Raw genomic sequence first — 22,119 nt, forward strand, 5'->3', positions numbered from 1 at the left:
TCGCTGAGGAAAATCTTTGATTTTCTTTTCGTCTTGTTTTCTTCTCCTTCGTCCACACCCTCCTTACTTGTTGCCTGCATCGGAGTTAGATGAAGTCGAACATTGTTTCAGAGTCGCATGCTATGTCATAAATATTTATATATGGGCAGGCTTCCATGAAGTCTCGATGATGGTCTTCATCCTAGGAAAAGTGGGAGAAGGCAGAAGAACGAAGAAATAAGTTACCACCGTATGCAGCGGGTTCTGAAGTTGCTAAATTGTTGCGCAGAAGCCACCCGAACCGGAACGAATAGCAACGAGCTTTGGTGAAAAACTTATGGTTACAGAAACGGCTCGGAGGTTTGTATTTTTAAAAATATCTGCAGATGGAAATTTTTCATTGCACTTTTGTAAGAATCTGCAAGGGAGTGGGTAGGTTAATTGTGGAAGCTGGAAACTGCGAACATTTACACCCAGTCCAATCATCCAATCATACTGCCGAATCTTTTTAAATTGTTACAGAAGTAGAGAATTAGGCTGGTGTGACGGCACTAATTATTTTTTTTCTTTTGTATACCGCAAGAGAGGATTTCTAAAATGTGGGAAGGATACTGCAGCTTGGCACAACATTGCAAAACGTTCACAGACAAGGGTTTAAAATAAAAAAGATAAAGCAACCCCCTATCTCACAACGCATCCTGTTTTTAGGATACGCATCTCTCAAAGCTGCCATTATTTACTGTTTGTACTGTTGTTTAGACAGTTGAGACACATCGTATATTTAGTTTCTGTTGGATTATACGACAAAGGAAAAAGTCGCAAGCAAAACTCCAGCAGTGCCTTTTTTTCTTAGAGTCTCACCCTTAAACTGGGAGGTGGATGGTGTGTACGAGAGAAAGCAAGAGAGATAAACAGGGCGTAATAAATATACTGCGAAATATCAAGCACACGTGCGCCTCAACGTGGAGCACGCCTGGCAACAAAGCCTCGTAATAGAATAAAGAGAAAGAGGCGGGGGGGGGGGGGAGGGGGGAGGAGTGCATAATCGATCTGACGGGAAAAGCGGCCGCAGCAATGCGCTATGTCCATGCTGCGTTCTATCGGATGCGGCCCACAAGCTGCGCCGGAGGCGCAGATAATTAGGTTCCTGATACGTGATTCGAGCGGCCACGAACTGATATTGCGAAAAAATAACACAAAAAGCGACGCCAGTACACGAACGCTCCCAGGATCCAGCTGGTGCGCTCGCGTCAATCTCCGGTTTCGCGAGCTTGGATGTAATGCGAGCCGATGTAATGAAAGCAAAGGCATCGATGCCATAGGGTCGAAAGTGGATTTCTGAAAGAAAAAAAAAAACGGGCGGAAAGGGTGCCGGGGGTTGAAGCTTGGGTTGGCTGTTCCCGTATGCTCTTTGATCAAGACAGGTAGACAACACGATCTAAATTTGGCTGCGAAAATTTCACGCAACACGAAAGTTATATGAAAAGATCTGATTATTCTCCAAGTTTACATGCAGATGGAGCATTTGGCTATGGTGTCTAGCTGTTCCCTGTGCACTTCTCTTCACGGACAGCGCTTGCAACCCAGCTGCAGGCCGCAAAGAAAATTTAGTGCTCTTTTGGTTTGTTGCTTTTCTCCGGGACTTCCGTCGTGCCAAGGTTTTCGCAGCCTATCGACACGTAAGAACAAATACAAGTGTCATGCATGTATACTGAGAGAAACATATGCAACAGGAAATTAGCATTTAGTAAAGCGGGAATAGCAAAGTTTGTCTCGATTGTTTTTCGTGCTAATTCCCAAACAAAGCTAATTAAGCTACCTCATGCAGCTGTGTATGTTGGCGTTCGCAGCTTCGCTTTGTATGGCTGGACAATGGAGTTTTTATTTTACCTTTTCTCGCTCTCAGTTACGCTACGCTCTGCATTCTACCCTTGACGCTGTCTTCCTTTTGTGCTCCCGGAGTGGCTTGCCGCCGGCGCCCGATTCTCTAAGCCTTTTCACGTTTTTCCTAGCTAGAAACTTTATTAAACAGCCGAAGTAAAAAAACTTCCTTTTGCTTAGAAGTAATTTTTAATGCGATAGTATTAAAGCTTCATCGGGGAAGAAATGTATCCCCATTGGCTGGAGGGAAGTGACATCACCATAGCGGAAACTTCCCATTGGCTGAAGGGAAGTGATGACTTCACTAGACCTGGTGTGACATCACTTTTGGTAAAGACATCAACTTCTAATGCAACTAACAGCGTGCGCTAACAGGACGTACACAGGAAACTTGGAGACAGAGGAAAGAAGCGCAACTTCCAACTTTAATGACAGGAAAGGATGCCAGACGCTCTTTAATATCTGCTGGGGTGAGGGTGTGTGAAATGAATGACAGAGGCAAACAGCGGAAAACAAAAAACAAAACAAAAAAACAAAAAAAAAAACACGTGGCGTAACAAAGCTCACCATGGTTTGAAGTTGTTTGCCTCTGTCATTCATTTCGCACACCCTCACCCCAGCAGATATAAAAGAGCGTCTGACATCCTTTCCTGTCATTAAAGTTGGAAATTGCGCTTTTTTCCTCTGTCTCCAAGTTTCCTGTGTACGTCCTGTTAGCGCACGCTGTTTAATAGAGATGTACCAACTAGCCCGTCAGAAAGTTATTCTAATGCTATGACGCATTGTCACCAGACAAGGTAATCAAGTGTCCACGTGAATTTTGTCCATCTGTGAACTCCTTTCTGTTTACTTTACAAAGCTTTCCACCTTTTAAATGACTCTCTCGATTTTATTTCCCAGGAGAGGCGTAGAGCCTTTGCGTCTACGACTGGGTGTCACTAGACAGTTTTACCGTAGCCGGTCAGCCGTGCGGTAAATACGGTAACGCGCTGACGTTTGTACCGTTGGCAGGCTTGTCCAGCCACATTTGCCGTACGGTAGCAGTTACCGCAGTTACCGTGCTTACCGTAGAGCAGCTAGCTGGCATCGAAGCGTCAACATGCACTGAAGTATGGGGGGCAGCATTCAAAAGCGTAAGCGACGCTCATTAATGCGCCCGAACGAGGCAGGCCTCTTGAGCTTGCCTCTTGAGCTTGAGGGCGGTAGCGCTGCTTATGTAGAATGTCGTAGTGAATGGACCCGGCGCTTCTCTTTAAAGCTCGTAGTACGATCGACTATCAGCTGATCAGAGAGTAGGTGCTCTTGCCAACAAGGGCGCTGCTTATTCGAGCACAGGTGCAAATTCATCGCACCATACACATATGCACGCAGCAGCTCTACGCCGTAGTCACTGAGCTATCTTATCAAACATGGTGAGGATGCCTTAGCTCGCGATGACAGCTGCGTTTTCTCAGATAAGCGAGTCGCCGATCGCGTCAATGAACGGGTTGTTCAAAAGTCCCTAGGCCTCAGGGTCCGCTTAATCGGCGACGTTACAGTGGCCATTTTGTTATACGAGCAGCCCGGCGAAAGACCGTTGCGCGTGTCTGCTTGCACCGACCTGCACAGCCGAAGCTGCGGTCTGTACGACAAAATGGGGCCCGCGACGTCACGTGAGTACCTCCTTACTGTGCATGTGAAGCTCAACGCCTTCAGGGTGAAGGTCACACTCATCCTCACCTTCCAGACATCTACATTTCGAAAGCAGACGCTGTGGCCTGGATACCTTTGACCAACCTCGTAGGTCCTGCTCTAGCCCAGTGGAAGCGCTTTTGAGTCCGAAAACATGAGGCTCGTGCTTTTTCAGTCGTGAAAATGCGCTAGTTTCTATAGCTACGCAATCAGTGTTGCTATATGTATTCAGTAGACTTTGACACGGTTCGCATGCTGTAACTGGGCAGTACCGAAAATTGGGCGAGTTGGTGTACGTTCACCATGGCTGCAGCTGGGCCAGAGTGAGTGGATGCTGACGTAACAGAGCTGCATTCACCTGGTTGTGGTCATTCGTTTTGGTTGCGCGTCTTGTAACCGCGGAACGTGGCCTGTATCTTGACAGCTGCCTTGGCCAGGTCCGGATCGTTCAGGTCCATGTCCTTAAGCTCCTGCGGAAAGAGGCAAAGTTCCACGTAAGCTCTGCGCAACACAACGCTCCGTTTGAGCGCTGCGACTACGCAGTCGACCTGAATTTGTTCTTGAAAAAAAAATCCAATCTACAGCTATCAACTTGCAAACAGCTTCGAAAGCATTTCTTCCTGAACTAAAGATGTGCATGTTTCTTCCCTGCAATTGGGGCTAGTTTTGTAGCAGTATCTTCTATTCGTGGGCGTGGGTCTATTTTTTGTCATCATATTGTCATCACTTGTGTCTGCAATTTTTTTGTTACATTTTTGTTTCGCGCAATGACTGTGAAGCTAACTTAGTTGTTTGGGGCCCTCTGACTTTTCCAACCTGTCTTTACGGCAGCATCTCTCTGCTGTCATCGAAATCGGGCTCCAAATAAATATGGTTACGTTATTATATGTACCTTTAGACTTACTCGGTCGTTTGATTTTTTCCATTTTTTTCACCTAGAACCGTGGGGCTTCAAAGTATACTTTTCGGTCGAGCCCATCTACTATGCTGTCTGGCGTGTTCAGTTTACCCATAACCACTTGCCCATTGTGGCGGTACCGTTTTCTTTGTTGAGCATCTTAGGATACTGGCGTTCCACCTCTGAGGCGTTTAAAGTACTGTGAAACTACTCTCGCTTGCACGTAATTATGCAGACAGTCGTAGTCAGTTTCTTTCATCGATTAATTCAACATGGCAGACTTATGTGCGAGTTGGTGCACGTTATTAATGTGAAAAGGCGCGAAGAGTACGACAGGATACAGCACAAGCGCTCTAATGGTGTCTCTTGACTGCGTGGTTTTCATTGCGCCTTGCACGTTAAGCTAATTCATTTAGGCCTTCTCGGAAACTTGCCTCATCACCAGGAATTCGGGCCAAGCGTTTCTAGTTCCCTTGACTATCACCACGTGGCGCATGGCGTTGAATATTGGCTAGGTGGCTTGAACCACCGCCCGATTTAAAGGGTTCAGCATTATCCATCCATCCATCCATCCATCCATCCATCCATCCATCCATCCATCCATCCATCCATCCATCCATCCATCCACCCACCCATCCATCCATCCATCCATCCATCCATCCATCCATCCATCCATCCATCCATCCATCCATCCATCCATCCATCCATCCATCCATCCATCCATCCATCCATCCATCAAAAATAGCGCGTTGACGTCATCACTGACGTAAGAAAAACAAAGAATGACCGAATCGCTGCTGAACAGAACGCGATAGGCTTACCGGTACTGGCTGGGTGCTGTCCCGAATTCCTGGCTCTAGCTTCAAGATGTATTGTCCCTCAATAATCGAACGCCCGGCACTAATGCTGTTTTGCCTCATGATAAAGAAAGAAAGCAAGTCGGTTTCATGATTTTATTAGCTAACTACATTGTCGTTTGTTGTTCTTAAATCAGTTCACTGTGCATTTTTCATAATAGCCTTTTTAATTATGTATTAATGTCAATACAGAGCCTTGCTTCCAGTTAAAACTGTTCGCCCTTGTTAGACCAAGATTCAAGCGACAGCTAACTGCAGAGTTTCACTCATCCATTTCGTGAAGTATGCTCATCGGAGACAGAAAAAAAGACGTAGGGAGACTACGGGTAAATTTTTTTCTACCTTTATTTTTGCTCTTCCTTTCTTTGCGCTCGCTTCAATTATGGAACACTAACAGACCAAACTGCAAGCGCTGCTTTAATCGCGTTTCTTCTCTATTGCAATTTTAAGCCTCGAATTAAACCTTACTGCTGCCCTCTTTGCTTGCTGTGTTCTCACGTTTGATTGCTCCACTTGCTCTATTCACAGGAGTAAACTGAGCTCTTTATTTTTTCTTTTTTTTTTGTGAGGGGAGAATGGTAGTCTCTAGCCACTCGGCTTTTTCATGGGCTCAGAGCTCATCGGTAGACTCGACGAAGCGTGAGCGACGGCGATGTGCCCTCCCTGTTTGTGTGAGGAGCACCGAATTCATTGTTCAGCCTTCTCTTTCCTTCTTCAGCGCGCAGCCACATTTCTTACCCATCACGTGTGATCGAAGGTACCTGCTTCGACTGCGCCTCCAAGAACGGACTAGTTGGAGAGGGCGCATAGTTTGCACTGGTGGAGAGGGCTCTTTGTCACGTGGAGGTGATGCAGAGGAGCGCGATCGAGTGACGGGCCGCAAGAATAGAAGGAGCAGTAATGAAATCCTCATTAGCCTGCAGCTCTGGTCGCTTTTTCTGACAGCGGCACGTGGCGCAACGGAGTGCTCGTCAGCACCTGCTAATTAGGGACCGTGTGCGGCTGCAATTAAATAAAAAAAAAATTCTAGAATCGTTCATTGCACCTGCGATTGTTCGATTTCTTTTTTCTTCTTTGATGCTTTCAAATGTAGTGATATGTTCCTTGGCACTGCGGGTCTCAGTCAATAGAGACCAGTCACCTGCGTTTATTTCCTCTTGGTTGTGTTCAATTAAGATTGCTTGCTGATTACCGCCACGCGAGGGAGCAATATTTGGAAGAACTCCGTCGGTTATTGTTCAAACTTAGGAACGTATATCGTCTTTTATGCCCTGTCTGTGTATTGACACTAAGAACTCTTTTTCGTTTAAGGAATGCGCAGACATTAGAGAGTTATAGCATAACGCGATCCGCTTCCGCGGGGCGCTCCTGCGCGTGCGCACATCGACTTGAGGGCGCCAGATGGCGCCGTGTGTCCGACCAGCTGGGCGCACGCCTGCCGCGGCGACACCAATCAGCGCGTGCCCACTGGTGGGTCGCGGAAGCGGGTTGCAGTAGCAAATCACGTATCGCGGCATGCTATGCTGTATTAGTGTAAGATACGTAGCGTGATAAGCGTTCGCACAAAACTAGCATTTGTGGTTGGTCTTGCAGTCATCTTCAGATTGGTGGTCTATGAGTAATAGTTAACGGGGTGGTACACTGGTTATACTGGGTGGTTTTACTGAGCTCATGAGTTATGTCGTACTCCTCCCTCCACCCTCTTCGTGAATAAGAAAGCTCCATATCATACATACAAACATTCTGTAATAAGGCCTGCTAATACAGAGGCTGTCATGCAGAAAACTATTCGCACTTGATATGTCCCCGTTAGTCATATGTGCTCAGCGATGTTTTCCAACAAATAGCTCTTCGTATTTACATAAGCATTTGTAGCCCATGCAAATCATCTTTTTACAGATATACGCTCGGTTCCTGATAAGAAATTCGCTGTCAGGTCCTGCAAGCGTTCCAACCACAGCGTGGAAATTTCCTGTTCGTATGCTCTCTCTGCATCGTTGGTGCCATAAAAATCACGAAGTGGCACTTAGCGGCTCTTCTGTCTCGATGGCGCGAAAAAGATCAATGCGACAGCTCTCCTAAGAGATAGTTTTACGGCAAAATTCTGGCAACAACGTCTGTATGTGCTATCGAACCATTCACGCAACGCAGCCAAACGACGTGGTTTCGCTCGCGCCGATCCTTCTTCTATAGTTCCTCACAGCGGTGACGCCGCAAAGTGGCGTCGGTTTCGTGAAAATGGGCGATAGGCCATGACAGGCCCTGGTGCCATTAATGCCAGAATACGTCTCATTCGGGCACATTCTCTTCATTTCGGCATCAGAAACATAAACGTTGGGAAAGGGGGCTTAGCTGAGGCTGCGTCAATAGCGGGGAAAAAAAAAATGGCAGAAAGGCGCATCCTCACGTCAGGCAGCTCCTTGGCGTCATCCTGCTGGTACTTGGCTTCCCCCTGATGCTGCTTCTGCTGCTGGTGGTCTGCCTGGTCCGCCTGGTCCTTGGGCTGGTGCAGCGGACTCTTGCGGACTCGGTGGCCTCGGAACGTCGCCTGGATCTTGCTGGCCGCCTGGTTTAGGCTCGGGTCCGCCAGGTCGATATCGGCTAACTGGTGCGGTCACCATCGTGGTGGACGCAATCAACAAAGTGATAAAGAAAGAGAGAAAGAGAAAGAGGGGTTATGTGAAAATATGCGGCCGTTTAGACGTCCGGAAAGACTTCGTGAAAAATTTGCAATCGTGAAAATTTTGTCGTAAACACACAGTAGTTTTGCAAGGCGTCCTTTGAGTGAATGCGGACACAAGTGAGCAAGGTAAATTAAAGCAAACAAAGGTAAAGCAGCGGGGAAGCGTGAAGTGCAGACGCGTGAAGTGAGAGCAACGAATGGCAGAGGAAGGTAGAGTAAGGTAAAAGAAGGTACGGAAATCGCTTACATTGCAAGGTACAGTGAAAAGTGAAGAGAGGGGCTGTAAAGGAGTTTTTCAGAGACCAAGACGCTCGACAGCCAAAATTTAGTGGAACCTTTCTGAGATACGAGACGAGATGACGGTCTCCATCTAGCTCCCTTAGCATTAAGCGTTAACTCATACCTAGTAGAATTTAAAATTGGTTGATACAGCCGGACACCATTTTATTTCTACTTTGTCCTTCTATTTGTCTTTCTTCCCTGTGTTCTGCACTTGGCGCTTTTTTCTCATTTGTGTGTTTTTTCGCCATTCTCATCGCTTTCCCTCAAGGGCGCTTTGTAAGACGCTGTATTTCGCCAGATTCGCAGGAAAACGTGTTTCATGATGGGGGCGGGGTGGGCGCCTGGCGCGCGTTACTCCATAGTCTGCTACGGTATAGAACAGGCAACATCACCTTAACGGAATACATACCTGGAAGACGCCAATACAGCGGCTTACGCCGAGCCCTGCCGCCTCTCTCAAGTTTCTGCAGACGCCAAGTGGCTCTCTGGAAGTCATAATATCCTCGTACATCCTCCTCTTTCTTTTTTTTATTGCAATAACGTTTGAAGCCTCATCAAAAAAACAAAATGTGGCATGTGTCGTATAATCTCCCCATTGGCTGGATGGAAGTAACGTCACTAGACCCGATGATTCTGATTGGCCGAGGCAAGTGACGTCACCAGACCGGAAGTGACGTCATTTCCGGTAACAGGCATCAACCGCTTACAATGCTATCAAATTGCCAACCTGTAACGTAATTAGGTGTCCCTGTGAATTATTATATATTTTTTTTTGCGGCTCGCGGGACGTGAAACGCCTAATTCGCGGCGGGGTATATAGACCTTTTCACTGTTCACAGCTTGATTAAGCGTGCGTGCGCGTTGTATTGTGCTGCGTACGCGCAGTAGATGCCTCTTTGAAATCCGCCAATGAGAACGCTGCTGGCGCAGTCCAGTGGTAATATGGCTGCGCTCAAAATTGCACATGTGAAAAGATCTCTATGGAGAATTTGTAAATATACATTTGTAGCATTTTGGCTCACCAAGCAAAACCGCTTTTGAGTGACCAAGGATGTACAACTATTTTTCCGCGAAGGCTGTGCCGCGGCCTAAACTAAATTATGGGGAAAACGGATAGTTTGGGAAGGGGAAGACCGATGACATAAGTAATTCCCGGAAAGAGCGACAAAAAAAAAGAGTGACAGGACTCGGTATTGTTGCTGGTGCGCCAGCGCTGCTGGCACTAGCAGCACTATCCTCTGGGCCAAGCTGAAATGGGGCGCAATCATCCTTTGCTTTTCCGAGCCACGGTGAGCAACGGCGACAGGAGCGCGAGCCAACAAGAGAGCGGGCTGTACATGCTTAGTCCCCCGCTTTGTTCGTTCGCCTTGCAAACAATGCTCGACGGGTCCTTTGTTTATTTCTGAGCTGCAAGCAGTTAAGAGAAACAGCCCCCAAAAGAAATGGGCTCGCCGTGTCGCTGGGACGCGATACGCAGTCGGAGCTTGTATGGCAGCACCTCATTCTTTTCGAGCCCAATTTGGCGTGCTCCTCATGCACGCAGTTTCCAGTCGGGACGCTCGGCCGCTTTTTCGCTGTGTACGGTCGTTAGTGGGCTTTCGCAGTCTTGCAGATCCGTTTTGTTTGTGATCGCATCTTTATTTGCATGCTATCAGGATGTCCCACGACCGGGGGCCGTTGCCTTGAGAGTAGTGGACCGCGAATGCATCAGTCTGAATTTTTTACGCCCCGCTAGATATGTCCTGCTGATACTAAAGATTTTCTCCAGCAGAGTTTTTTTGCTCTTGTGGGGGTGCATTCTTTTCTGGATTTTCCTTTTTTTTTCCCAGCAGGCAGTTTACTTCGCTGGTGCTGGGCGCAGAACCGACTTCTGTGATGCAGATGGTCTTGTCCACGTCACATGATGTACAGGGTGTTCTACTTAGGGCTTTCACCAGAAAATTTCGAAAATAGGCCTTTTTGAGTTAGAAGAGCACTTTTTTTCGGCATAGCATTGTCAGCAGTGTAGTATATCAGAATACGCTAACACGTGCTAACTGGCAGGCCGGTTAACTAATATTAAATAGTTAACTTTCTAACTATGACTGTTAGGCCCCTTAATTATTCACAGGCGTGTAGCCCATCGTAAGTAATTTTCATATTAGTTTTTTAGAATTTGGAAAACGCAGTTATCCTCGCCGCTGTGCCCCAACAAATTTTGGCTACATCGCACCAAAATACATGCGGTTTCGAGAAGCCTGGAGGCAAAGTAACCTCTGCAGTGCACTAACTCGTCGAAATAGCCAAAATTTGTTGGACCACAGCGCCGAGGGTAACCGCGTTTTCCAAATTCTAAAAACTGATATGAATATTACTTACGGTGAGCCACATGCCTCTCAATAATTAGGGAGCCTAACAGTAATAGTTAAAAGGTTAACTATTCGATACTAGTTAACTAGCCAGCTGGTTAGCACGTCTTGTCTGCATCCTGATGTGCTACACGCTGACATTACTATGCCGAAAAAAGCGCACCTCTAACCAAAAAAAAACCCTAGTTTTAAAAATGGCAGAAAGTCTTAGGTGAAGCACGTTGTATATATGATATAGGACAGGCATTTTTTCATTACTGGCAGTGGTCGCATTTGTTTTCAGCTTTTAAGTTGTTGTTTTTTAGAGAAAGAACGAACGTTTTAATCGAACTGAACTGACATTCCCTTTTTTTTTTTTACTGCGTGGCATTCAAGTTAATATCACCGCGGCTGCAAAGAGTCCTCTGTGTGCCCGTCATCTCGGGACTAAGCTGTGGAAAAACGATGACTCAGGTTTCCCCTTCACTTCGAATCTTCCACCAAATCCGACCAAGTGCTTGGAGAACGCATCCTTTGTATGTGCACCCGTATAAGTTTCTGAAGCCTTTGGTACATATCGATCTATGTAATTCACGAGGAAGGTCTCTCGTCAGGGGGCTGGCTTGCCTTTCATCGAGATACCGTAGAAACCACAGCAATACAGGCGCCTCGCTGGGCGGTAGCTCATTGTAAGGGCTCAATCCTCTCAGTAATAATATCATACTGTTCGGGCCTGTATTACGTAGAGCAGTAAAGCGAATGCACCAATAAAATTGTATAAGAAGCGAGTTTACTTGCACCAAAAATAACATGGGTATGTTGATTCGCCTGATTCGGCCACAAAAGAAAAAAAGATGTGACGTAATAGATAAAGTCCAGTGCGCCCAAAAATAAATCTTCCTTTTTTGTTTTTTCATTTCAGTTTAGTTCCAGTTCGACAGCATGGTTCTCGGCCACCGACGACTTTAGGCGATTTCTTAAGATAATGGTTTATTGAGAATTAACTCGAAATTGTCCTGTTTCGAACCTCGTTTCAATGGCACGCTCGCGGTCGGGACGTTAATTATTGCAATCTAAGGAATACATCAGTGGTTGCGTTGAGTTGAGGATACATTTGTGACAAAGCTGGCCGTAGGCATTCGTGGTTGCGCAAAAGGACACGGACACATAGAAGAACGGAAGGACAGACTCTAAGCTTGTAGTTGACATTTTAATACGAAACAGAACTATTTATACACCCGGTCTTTCCCCGCTGTTGCAGCCTGTTATTTGCTGTCTCATCTCAGTATATCAATAAAGATGTTCGTAAATTAAATTCAGTAACTAAAGGTAATTAATCACTTATTTTATAATAATAAGTGCTTAGTGGTGTAGAATGCTTGAGCTTACTTTATTAATCTTTACTTTTAGGCCAAATCTGCACTGAATAAAACGAAACACTCTCTCTATGCACACACGTGTATTCTTTTCGCGTTGCTTTCGGCTACAACAAACGCACCCACCACAGCCAGTGATGGAGCACGTTAAATTGTGCGGGGAATCAAACCGCCGTAAGCCATTAATCCACTGCGGTGTCTGCATGTTGTTCGTAAAAACTTCGAAAATCCGCTAGGAGAGCTTCGAGGCCCAGGGTGCCGAGGAACAACGTAATAAGTTAAGCAAAAATGCCGGGTTCCCTGTTCCCCGGATCGTTCGATAAACCGGACACGGCCTTCGGCCCGAGCGAATAATATAAACGTCCGCTTGACTTGACAGACTAGGGGCGTGGAGCCGGTCCTTGTCGAGGGCGCTTGGGGTTCTAAAAACAAAACAACAGACGCGGTTCGGGTGGGCGATCCTCCGAAAGCCCAGAACAAAAAGCTATCTCCCATTTCTTGTCGAGCGTGTTCTTTCGACCGCGACATCGAAAAAAGAAAAGAAAAAAGAAAGAAACCTTTCTCGGCGTGGCCGCTGGCGTGTGGCCTCAACGGCTAGGCGACTGCGTGAATTTCTTCATCTCGGCGGCAAAGGAGAGAGGGATCCTTTTCACGTCGGACCTGGTGCGAAGGAACGAGCTTTTCTCAATTCTGAGGCTTATGTTTTCAAAATTGGCCTCGCTAAAAAGCAAATCAAGGGCGCTTGTCTAAACCTGACGTTATTGGTTCGTTCGTTGAAAGAAGGAAAAAGAGGGGAAAAAAAAAAGAAGGTGGCAGGGGTGCGAGAGAATGCGAAGAACACAGATGACATTCGTGGAATGTTCTCGTTCAAGGCGGCAAAAAAGAAAATAAAAAGGAAGAGATTCGCCAGCGGGAGGATGTCCTCATCGGGCGATGGCGTACCAATCGAGGAAAAGACTTTCGGACTTGTGATCAAAAAAGTTTTTGCCTCTGGTCGGACGACAAAGTTGCGAGTTGGTGGAGGCGATCCATGAATATTTATAAGAAGGAAATAAGCTGCCCTCTTTTGCTCGCCCACACCCTGAAATTTAATCAGCTGGTGAACCGAACATTGGAGATTCGAGAACATTTTTCTTTGTGTGTAGGATTAGAGGAATGCAAGGAGCGCACAACGAATGGTCACGAAGAGCTCATTTCAGGCGATCTTCAATTTAATAAATAGGTACTAAGCCTAATTTCTTCGTTACGATTACATAAAGAGGTTATAACATAAGGTTAGAACAAAATATGGCAAATTTACCACTAAATTTGCTGACATATCCCTAAGGAACACTTAGCCGTTTAAACAAATCATCACATGCTTTACATTCATATCAGACTCGCATTAAACAGAATTTCATGAGGATATTGACTGATGCCTAATTAACTAATTAAAGTGTTTTTTTTTTCACTGCGTTTGGCTATTTGTTTGCGATTGACAGTATAAAATTTCAGTCAATATGGCAATTTTACCACTGCTGCATTTTGTATTACCTAGTAATGCGTTTATCGTTAGGAGCCCCCCCCGGCAGTTTTTCTTGGGGGCCTCCTCGTGTAAAACGTACTGTTTAACCAATGTAATTGTATGTTTTATAAATAAAAAAAATAAAAAAAACTGCCGATGAGTATATGGGAATCTCTTGCTTGTCTATAAACAGGAAGTCTGTCTCTTAGGGTATCAGAGTAGATTTCAAGTTCATAAAAACGTACCCAGAGGCAACTGAAAGTCTTGTGGAGAGATTGGATAGCTTTGCTGCTACTGTGGCCACCGCTCTAGCTGGACAGGACTAATTGGAAATAATTTTAAGAGGCCTTTATCCCGCAGGAGACGTAGACAAGCCCATGACGATAATGATGATTACGATAAACAGAAATCGCTTCCTCGCACTGGCTCAAAACTCAACTTCCTTCCCACATCCTCCCAAACACAGGCCATGTGGCTTCATAGATTCAGTTGTGTGAAAAGTGCTTTATTCTTCCTTCAGGGTCGACACATCACTAAGGAGAAGGAGGCGGAAACTGTTTTTCATATTTAGAATAGCTTTTTTTTAGGTGTAGCTGCGTCGTGCAGTAGAGTGCTGTGGTCAACTGCCCATGGCAAAACCATTAAGGAACCCACGAACCGGGAAGGAGGTGCCGTACGAGGTTAAGCGTCCACCATCTTCGGTGTTCATTTGTGAAGAATCAATTGCTTCATTGGCGCGCGCTTCACTTTTTCTGGATGCAGTGAATGTGCAGCGGCTGACTTTCTTCAGTTCAGTTCGTTTCGTGGAAGCATGTTTCCGCATGTGGGACGATAGTGGACACAAGATTGGAGCTTAATCTTAGTGCGGCTGCTGTCCTCTTTATTTAAGGCAAACGAGCTTAAACTACATCCGTGTTCATATTCTTGTGACCAGTTGGAACTCTAATGTTGGCACCATTTCTTCAGCAAGCCGTATATTTGGTTAAGAGAAATGTTAGTTGAGATAGGTGGTCTGAAATAACGTGTGGCTATGAATGAAGGAATAAGAAGCGGAATTACTAAGTAACTGTACGTGCGTGCGGGGCAGGGTGTGACAACAAAAAAGAGTGCTTCATATCTGTTTTTTACAGCCGATTAACGTAAGATAAAATATGTATTGATTTTGGGGAGAAGAAAGAAAGTGTGGGCCTTCAGTTGTCTTTACAAGCCCTCACGCTTAGCTCCTACGCCAGGAGGCTCGCGAAGGCTGATACGCCAATGCTATTAGGTTACGTGAGGATGAAAAAAAAAATCTTCACATTTTTCTATCATGTTCTTTTTGGCTTGAAATTTTATCAATCCTTTGGTTTTCTGCTCTCGGTGTTAAAACCAGCCGTACCGGGTTAGCGGAACCTTTGTAGCCATTATTGCTTGACAACCCGTGAACTTCACTACACGGCACCTATGGCTCCAAGAAAAAACCTCGAACTATTGGCACATGTACAGGAGTTGGTCCAAAAGAAAGACACTGCCATACCGGGCAACCTAATTTTGCAAAGCCACGCCGGCGATTGCATCGCCTGTCTGACGGGCCTTTCAAGTCGCTGAACGTCGTTAGAGGTTGATTTAATCAGCTCCGCGTAGCTGGGTTTCTAACAGGAGCGGAGTCACTTTTTTCCCCCACTTTCAGACTCGCGTGCTCTTCGTGAAATCCGATTCATCTGCGGCAGTGCTCTGCAGTGCCATCGATCTCCCGAACCCCGCGAACAGCACCTTTCTCTCGGCAAAGAGTTGCGGCCTGGGACTGTTCCGCTTTGCATACAAAAGGAGTCGTGTAACGTAGATGGACCAGGCGAGCACAGAGTGACGCGTCTGGTTGAAACTTTTTCTATTGCAAAGTACCCAGATTGGCGCGAGTATTCCGAAAAACAAAATACAAAAAAGTAACAAAAAATTGGAGGACGCTTAAGCTTCGCCTTTAAGAGTGGAACGCGACAGCGTGTTGCAGCACTGCCAGCGAGTCCACGGAACGCCATCGCCCGTTCGGCGCGACGCCTTGCCCGTTAGACAAATCGCTCTGCTACATACGCTGAAACGGACGCGCGGAGCGGCAAACCACGTAGAAGCGATGCCAGCCGTCTTGCCGAAACGCGCGGGACTCAAGTTGCAGTCGTAGTTCGTCGGCACATCGTTCTCGACAAACCCGATGCCACGAACGCCAGCATAGCTTCCGCGCCGAACGAACGGGCAGCAAGCCGCAAGCTTCGTGGTGAACGCGCTTTGGATGTGCGCTGCGTTGTTCGCCGCTCAGCGCGTGATTCCTGCGTGCCCGCACGGCCCCACTGCGCCCGAACGAGACGAGCGGGAGGCGCTGTCGTCGCGCGCTATCTGTTGGGGCAGTGGCGTACATTGCGAGGAGGAGAAGGAGGGATTTTTCGCTCACGGCCAACGCCGCCGACGCCGACGACACCGGCTTTTCTACGACAGGGGCCCTTAACGCTGTCGCGTTAAAAGTGGAACACTGTTCTCCCGCCTCCCAAGCGACGAAGCTCGAGGTCGCAGGATCCACTGCAGAGGGCATGCAGCGAGCTACCCGGGACGAAGACGCCGTCTTTCGAAAGCTTATATAGCGGCGCAATTACAGATCGCAAAAGGGGGCGCGCGCGCACACAGTGGCTTTGTCTACGGGGAAGCCGGCAAACGAGGGCGTCGTGTAGGGCACGGCGTATCGCTCCCTCGGTCGCCGTCTCCGAAAGTGCGCGATCTGAATGGCCCACTTCCGGCTCATTTAGCCGCTGCCACGGCGCCACTTCTGTCGGTGGCATCGCGCGCACGTTCCCGATATGGGGAAGGAGGAAAATAGGGGAAGAGGTGCCGCGCAAATGCACTCGCGCATTACGAGTTTGCGTCGGTTCCTTCTCACGCAGGGCGGCTGAGTGTCGAATCCTGTATTCAGCGCCGCGATGGAGTCTCGCGCGAGCACCGAAATGCAAGACGACGACCGCGAGTGTGCTGGCTTGCTTGCATATATGTATGCGCGCGTGTTCGAGCACTTTCGGGAGCTTGTATGTGTACAGCTTTGTGCTGGCCTACGGTTGATGAGCTCGTCAAATGCGCTCACTTTGCCAGCTGTGTCAACACTTCAGACCTGAATCTCAGTGATGCACGGAGATTCAAAAGTTACCGCCTTGTTGACGAAGTGCCTCTCCCCACACGTCGTCGAGCTTGCTGTTCGCTTGGCGAGAAAATTTTGTCACACAAGAGAGGCGTATCGAGTTTGATTTACTCGAATTTATGGTTCTAAGACATTGACACATATACGAGAAGTGTTCGGTGAGTTTTGGTAGCTGAGCTGCACTTTTTTTTTGTTGAAGGAATAGAATTAAAAGATGCTGGATTAAAATAAAAGTCTCGGCGTATGCTTTTTTTCAGCAGTGCACCACATTGCGGTAGAGGCCCCATCAGTGGCGACGCATTTCCGCTTCCGGAAATTACACATTGTGGCCCATTATTAAGAAGCTAAGTTTTATCGCGGAGACGTAAAGAAGAATCAGGTCATTAGCAAAATTAAGAATAGGAATTGGGATTCCCTGATGGACTTTGTCTTTGCATTTCTTTATGTTTGCACTTTAATTTTCGTTCCGGGCAGGGATACATTTTTTTTGCTTCAAATTTTATAGTTTGGTGTTTTATATTTGGTAACATGTATCATTTTATGCGAAAATCGACTGAGCTAATAGCCGGAGCTAATGGCTGCCTCTTGGTCAAGCAAACGTAATTGCAGCAAGAAATGACACCAGTGAAAAAACACGCCGGTAACGGCATTGAACATGTTGAAGAAAAAAAACAGCAAGAATGAAGCAATCGAAACGATCAAACTATTCTTCACCCGGGGATGGCGACTATACGCAATAATAAAGAAACGAGCGCACAACCATTCGTAGAAGTATAAATAAATGCGGAAATGTAGCCCTTAGCGTACGCAAAACTAAAAATACCGGGCGTTCTGTCATTGCAAGTGACCTAAGCTCGGTCACGACTGATTATTGATAATAGAAAGAACGTCGAAAAGAACAAGATAAATAATACTTCACAGTGGAAAGAAGAAAGGCCATGAAATTCCGCTAAGCTTCTTCTTTTTCCCGGAAATTTGGGGAAGAAAGTTGAGAAAGAAGGTGAAGGAGCTGAAGAAGTAGAAAAATAAGAGGGAGATGATGAAGAAAATGAGGTAGAGAAAATTTTATTGAAAAAAAAAATTAAAATTGGTTTTTGGGGAAGGGAAATGGCGCAGTGTCAGTCTCACATCTCGGGACACCCGAACCGCGGCGTAAGCGAATGGATAAACGAAGGAGTGAAAGAAGAGAGGAAGAAAAATGTGCCGTAGTGGAGGGCTCCGGAATAATTTCGACCACATGGGAATGTTTAACGTGCGCTGATGGTAGTTTTCGATTATGAGAAATCACAACAATGACGGCGCCATTTTGTTCCAGAAAAAGCTTCTCATATTGCTGTCGCTGAAAAAGGTAGCTGTTTCTGTCATTACACTGGCTGACGTTGCACGAAGAATAGCCCCGTGTGAACTATCTCAGCTGGGCTGTACCGAAACTGTGCGACTGGATAAAATCGATCACAGTCAGCCACGCGCGAAAGGTAACCGACACATCCGGACGCGCTGTACCTGCGAATGTGACCCGCATTCGGCGCTCTAACACCGAAGAGTCACTCGACTTAACCAGCTCCCGAGTTGTGCTCCGCAAAGCCAATAGCGGAGCCGCACGGTCCGCCGTCGTTTCATTAATTCTACTGAGCCGGAGCAGGCCTACTTTGGCTGTCACGGAGGAATTATTGGCCTCGGCTGGCAGCTCCCCACACGCGTGTATAATACAAAAGAGAGTGGCGACGGCTGTTTTGGTCGAAGTGACGTTGGTTGGCTGAAAATCCTCGGCAAAGTGGGGCTGCCGGTGGCTCGCATTACGAAGATTTGTCACGAGCGTGACCCGAATTCGAATAGCCCTTCCGGGCGGGAAGTTGCGCCGTGTCTCGCTTGGCGCATCTGCGGTGGTTTTTATGACGAAGTTTTTTATTCTCCTCCCTCTACCGGAAGCTAATGAACTGAAATTTCTCAATACGTGATTCGTATGTACTTTACGCGTTGCTTAAATAACGCAGGTTCGGAAGATCACAACATTTGGCCATATGAAAAGGTAACCCGGCAGGCTGGTTGTTTTTGTTCTAGAGGGGAAATATTGATTTCTTTTTTTCACTTTTTGAGAGAAAGATGCATTCATAGCCGCATTGAGGAGGAGACTAGGGGACACTCATCATGAGACTGTTTTCGCGGAAAGTGGTTCTTGTGTTGGCCAAGCAATTATGGCTAGTATAGTTAAAGGGAGAATTTATTGTTCTCAGTAAAAATATCGGCCAACTTAAATTTCTCCTAAGCGTCCATTTAAGTTTTTCGGGCGAGTTTACCGTTTTGTCTGTAAGGTTGGTGAAAAATAGTGAAATTACGGCACAGTATGCTTCTGCATGCCTCTCAAAAACTTTTTCTGAGTCTATATGTGTGCTGGCTGTTTTTGAGTTCTTTAATGTTAAATAAATAAAAAAATTACCATATTATTCTCTACGGTATGACTGTGTGGTTGAAATTTTAAATACTTAAACTCTTTATGCCACACCACGGAGGACACGCCATTACAATCGTCGTAATCATCGCCATCATCACCATTAACGTAACTCTGATGGTGATGGCAGTTATATTCAAAAACATGTTATCTTCGTCTCTAAAATCCCTCCAGGCTTTGGAAGACGAAATTGCGCTCGTAAGAGGACTGGGTTTCTTCGAAAAATTTCCCATAGAAACGAAGACAAAGAGCAACAGTAACAACAGGAGCAATTACTGAGCGCTGGTTTTAAATCACGCACAGACAAGACTTTTGACGCCAGCGCCCTGTTATATCAACACAGGATTGCAACGCAGCAGCTACGCATTACGCTTCGAAGAAACGACACGCTTCGAAGGATATTCGAGATGCCGGTTGTTTTGAAGACTGGCGCAATCCGAAGTCCAGATGGGAGACTCGAGAGCTTCAAACAATAGCGATAGCACTGATCCTCTTCTTTGTTGCGGACACTCGAACTGAGCTGAACTTTGAGCCGCGAGGAAACACAGGGAAAAGCAATTCCTGCCGCAGTTGTGGTGTGCTCTAACCAGAACCCGGCAATACCAGACTGAAATTTCAACTCTTGAACTCTTGAACTTAAAACCAGAGAACAACTTCTAACTTTTCTCCGTATAAAGGGCAACTCTGCATGTGTTTTTTTAAAAACATTTTTAGTTGATGACCGAGTTATAACTGCTGCAGCTGCCTCTTCTGGTTTCATGTAATTGTTTTACAAGGAAATGAAAAAATATTAAACTAACAAAAAGAGAAAGCACCAAGGCGAAACTGCGATGCCAAGCCTAAAGCGGCTCTTTGCGTAAGGTTTTAACGAAGTCAGAAACATTACTGGTGACTTTCACTCGTGTTTAGGAGTGAAATTGACGGCTGCAAGTCATGACGCCATTCATGAAATGTCTGTAATGACCGAAGACAAGCCTTATAATTTCTCATTCCTTTCATCGAAGGAGGAGCGGTTATTAATGGAATGAGCAGATAGTGCGCGTGGCTTAGCAAAAGCAGGGTTGTCCGTGGAAAACTTTTTGAGTCTGCGATGCTCTGCGTATCATATGTACGGTACATAATGTAAAAATTTGAAAACGTGCTTGCAAACGTGCGTCAGTTTCTCACAGTATTGTACAAACAGTGATTCTACGTTCATTGAATTAACGTCAAATTGTCAGCCGTCAGTAATGAATGAACCTGCTGAAAGATGACTCATTGCAAAAGCGAACCTTAGCTACATAACCCAAAATTTCAACCGGCGTACTGCTACATTTGCAGGTGTTTGAATTAAGAAAAAATTGTTGCTAGTTTATTGTATGTGCTTGAGCAAGTGCGCACCTTTCTCTCTTTCTCAGATGTTCGAAAATTATCACAATTTGGGGACCCAATTTATGCAGTAAATACATTTTTCTTCAAAAGTTTATCAACCTACAATATATCTGCGGCTTACAGGCCAGTAACGAGAATATGAGGAAAGCCAACGACTTTCGCGCGATGTTTTCACTGCCTGAGCAGTATAGCAGGATTAAACAAGACCTAATAACTCTCAAATAACTTTCGGCAAAAAAACAAAACAAAATAAACTACACAGCTGTGAAGTTCAGCATGAATTTGCACAGCAGAGTGGTGAAATTACAGTAAATGCTTCTTTAACAAGCGCGAGCCTAAAAAAAAAAAAACTCACAGCTATGCCCTTTGCTTGGCAGAGCGTACCCTAGTTTACGAGATCTTGTATACTCCCTCAGCCCTTTATTTTTTGTTTTTATTTTGTTTTCTTCTTGCGTGCTTTCTCCTCCATTCGCCTTTTCAGGTATCATTTCTCCAGCTGCACAGGTATGCATCAAAGCTGTAGCGTTATTTCTCCTCACAACCTATGAAAGAAATAACGCTGATTTTTTCTAAGATATCTGTCTATAAGACACTGAACTTCTGGAAAAACTTCAACTCTAAAAAAAAATTTTGTATCTTCCCTCGAGGTGTATTCATCTCTACTTCGTGATCACATGTGTCTCCGTTTTACACAATTTTTTTTCTCCAAACTACTTTCAGCGCCCTTATTTTGCTATTTTTCTATTTATAAACGCCGTCCACTACTCACAGTGGCCTTCTGGCACTTTTTAAACGACTGACAAAATCTTTTTTTCTTCGTTGAATAACCTTTTCTCTCTCTCTCTCTCTCTCTCTCTCTCTCTCTCTCTCTCCATTTTTCATACTCCGTGCAGCAAGTTTCCATGGTTTGCTGTTAGGTTCCTGCCTCGGATTTTCCTTGAAGAAAGCGGCTCGCACTGCTTGCTTATTTACCCAAAACGCCACAGGTGCCCGGCGCTCCTCAGAGAAGCGCAGATCGATCCGGTCCACAGAACGGCTTCAGTGCCAAGAGCGCGGACAGACCCCTCTGGCGAGTGTGGCGTGAAGCGATAACGGCTAATGCTCTGGAGGCCCCAATCATTCGAAGGGAGCTAGAGCCACGACTTTTGCGAGGCTGATCTCGGGAAGGTGCGTCCACGCGGGGGATGTCATGACGGTTAAAGACGACGGGAGAATTGGAGCGAGACAAGGAAGTTGCGAAATATCGGTCGATATGGTCGAACGTTTGAAACAGAAAAACTAAAATGCAGAGAGGTACCAAAGCCTCCAATGAAACAAAATAGCATGGTGCTGCAGTTGCTTAAGAAAAGGAGTACTATTGCTGTCGCAAGCTGCCTTGTTACAGTACTGCGGCGAAAGTGTGTGTTCGTTTGAGAACACCTGGGCTTTTTTCAACGTTCGGCACGACTGCTTTGAACCAAAAAAAATGCTAATGGCGGAATATCTGGCACGATGGCAGTTAAAGAGAGAGCAATGATCGTGTAATCAGTCGTAGTTAGCTTTTATGGAGCAGTGTGGTGAAATCTGCTTTGATTAGGCTTAAAAGCCCTGTTCGCGGAACAGGCAATACGACGATTTGATCTTATGAAAACGAAGCCGTTTTACCACCTCAGCATAGTCTGGATAAAAGTCGCTGAGCTTTCGATGC

The 22,119-nt window shown here is 46.1% G+C and overlaps 1 protein-coding gene across 1 annotated transcript in view; it reads right to left on the reverse strand.

Moving 5' to 3' along the window:
* igl (IQ calmodulin-binding domain containing protein igloo) overlaps positions 1-22,119 on the reverse strand; it is a 175,171-nt gene continuing 153,052 nt past the window's right edge. The window contains exons 3-5 of the mRNA XM_077628586.1: positions 7,694-7,891; positions 3,890-4,001; positions 1-181 (exon numbers count right to left, since the gene is read on the reverse strand). Of these exons, the coding sequence (XP_077484712.1) occupies positions 3,900-4,001; positions 7,694-7,891 (300 nt within the window). The 3' untranslated portion in view covers positions 1-181; positions 3,890-3,899. The remainder of the gene's footprint in view (positions 182-3,889; positions 4,002-7,693; positions 7,892-22,119) is intronic.

This window comes from Amblyomma americanum, chromosome 6 (assembly GCF_052857255.1).
Source record: "Amblyomma americanum isolate KBUSLIRL-KWMA chromosome 6, ASM5285725v1, whole genome shotgun sequence".
NCBI classification, from domain to species: Eukaryota; Metazoa; Arthropoda; class Arachnida; order Ixodida; family Ixodidae; genus Amblyomma; species Amblyomma americanum.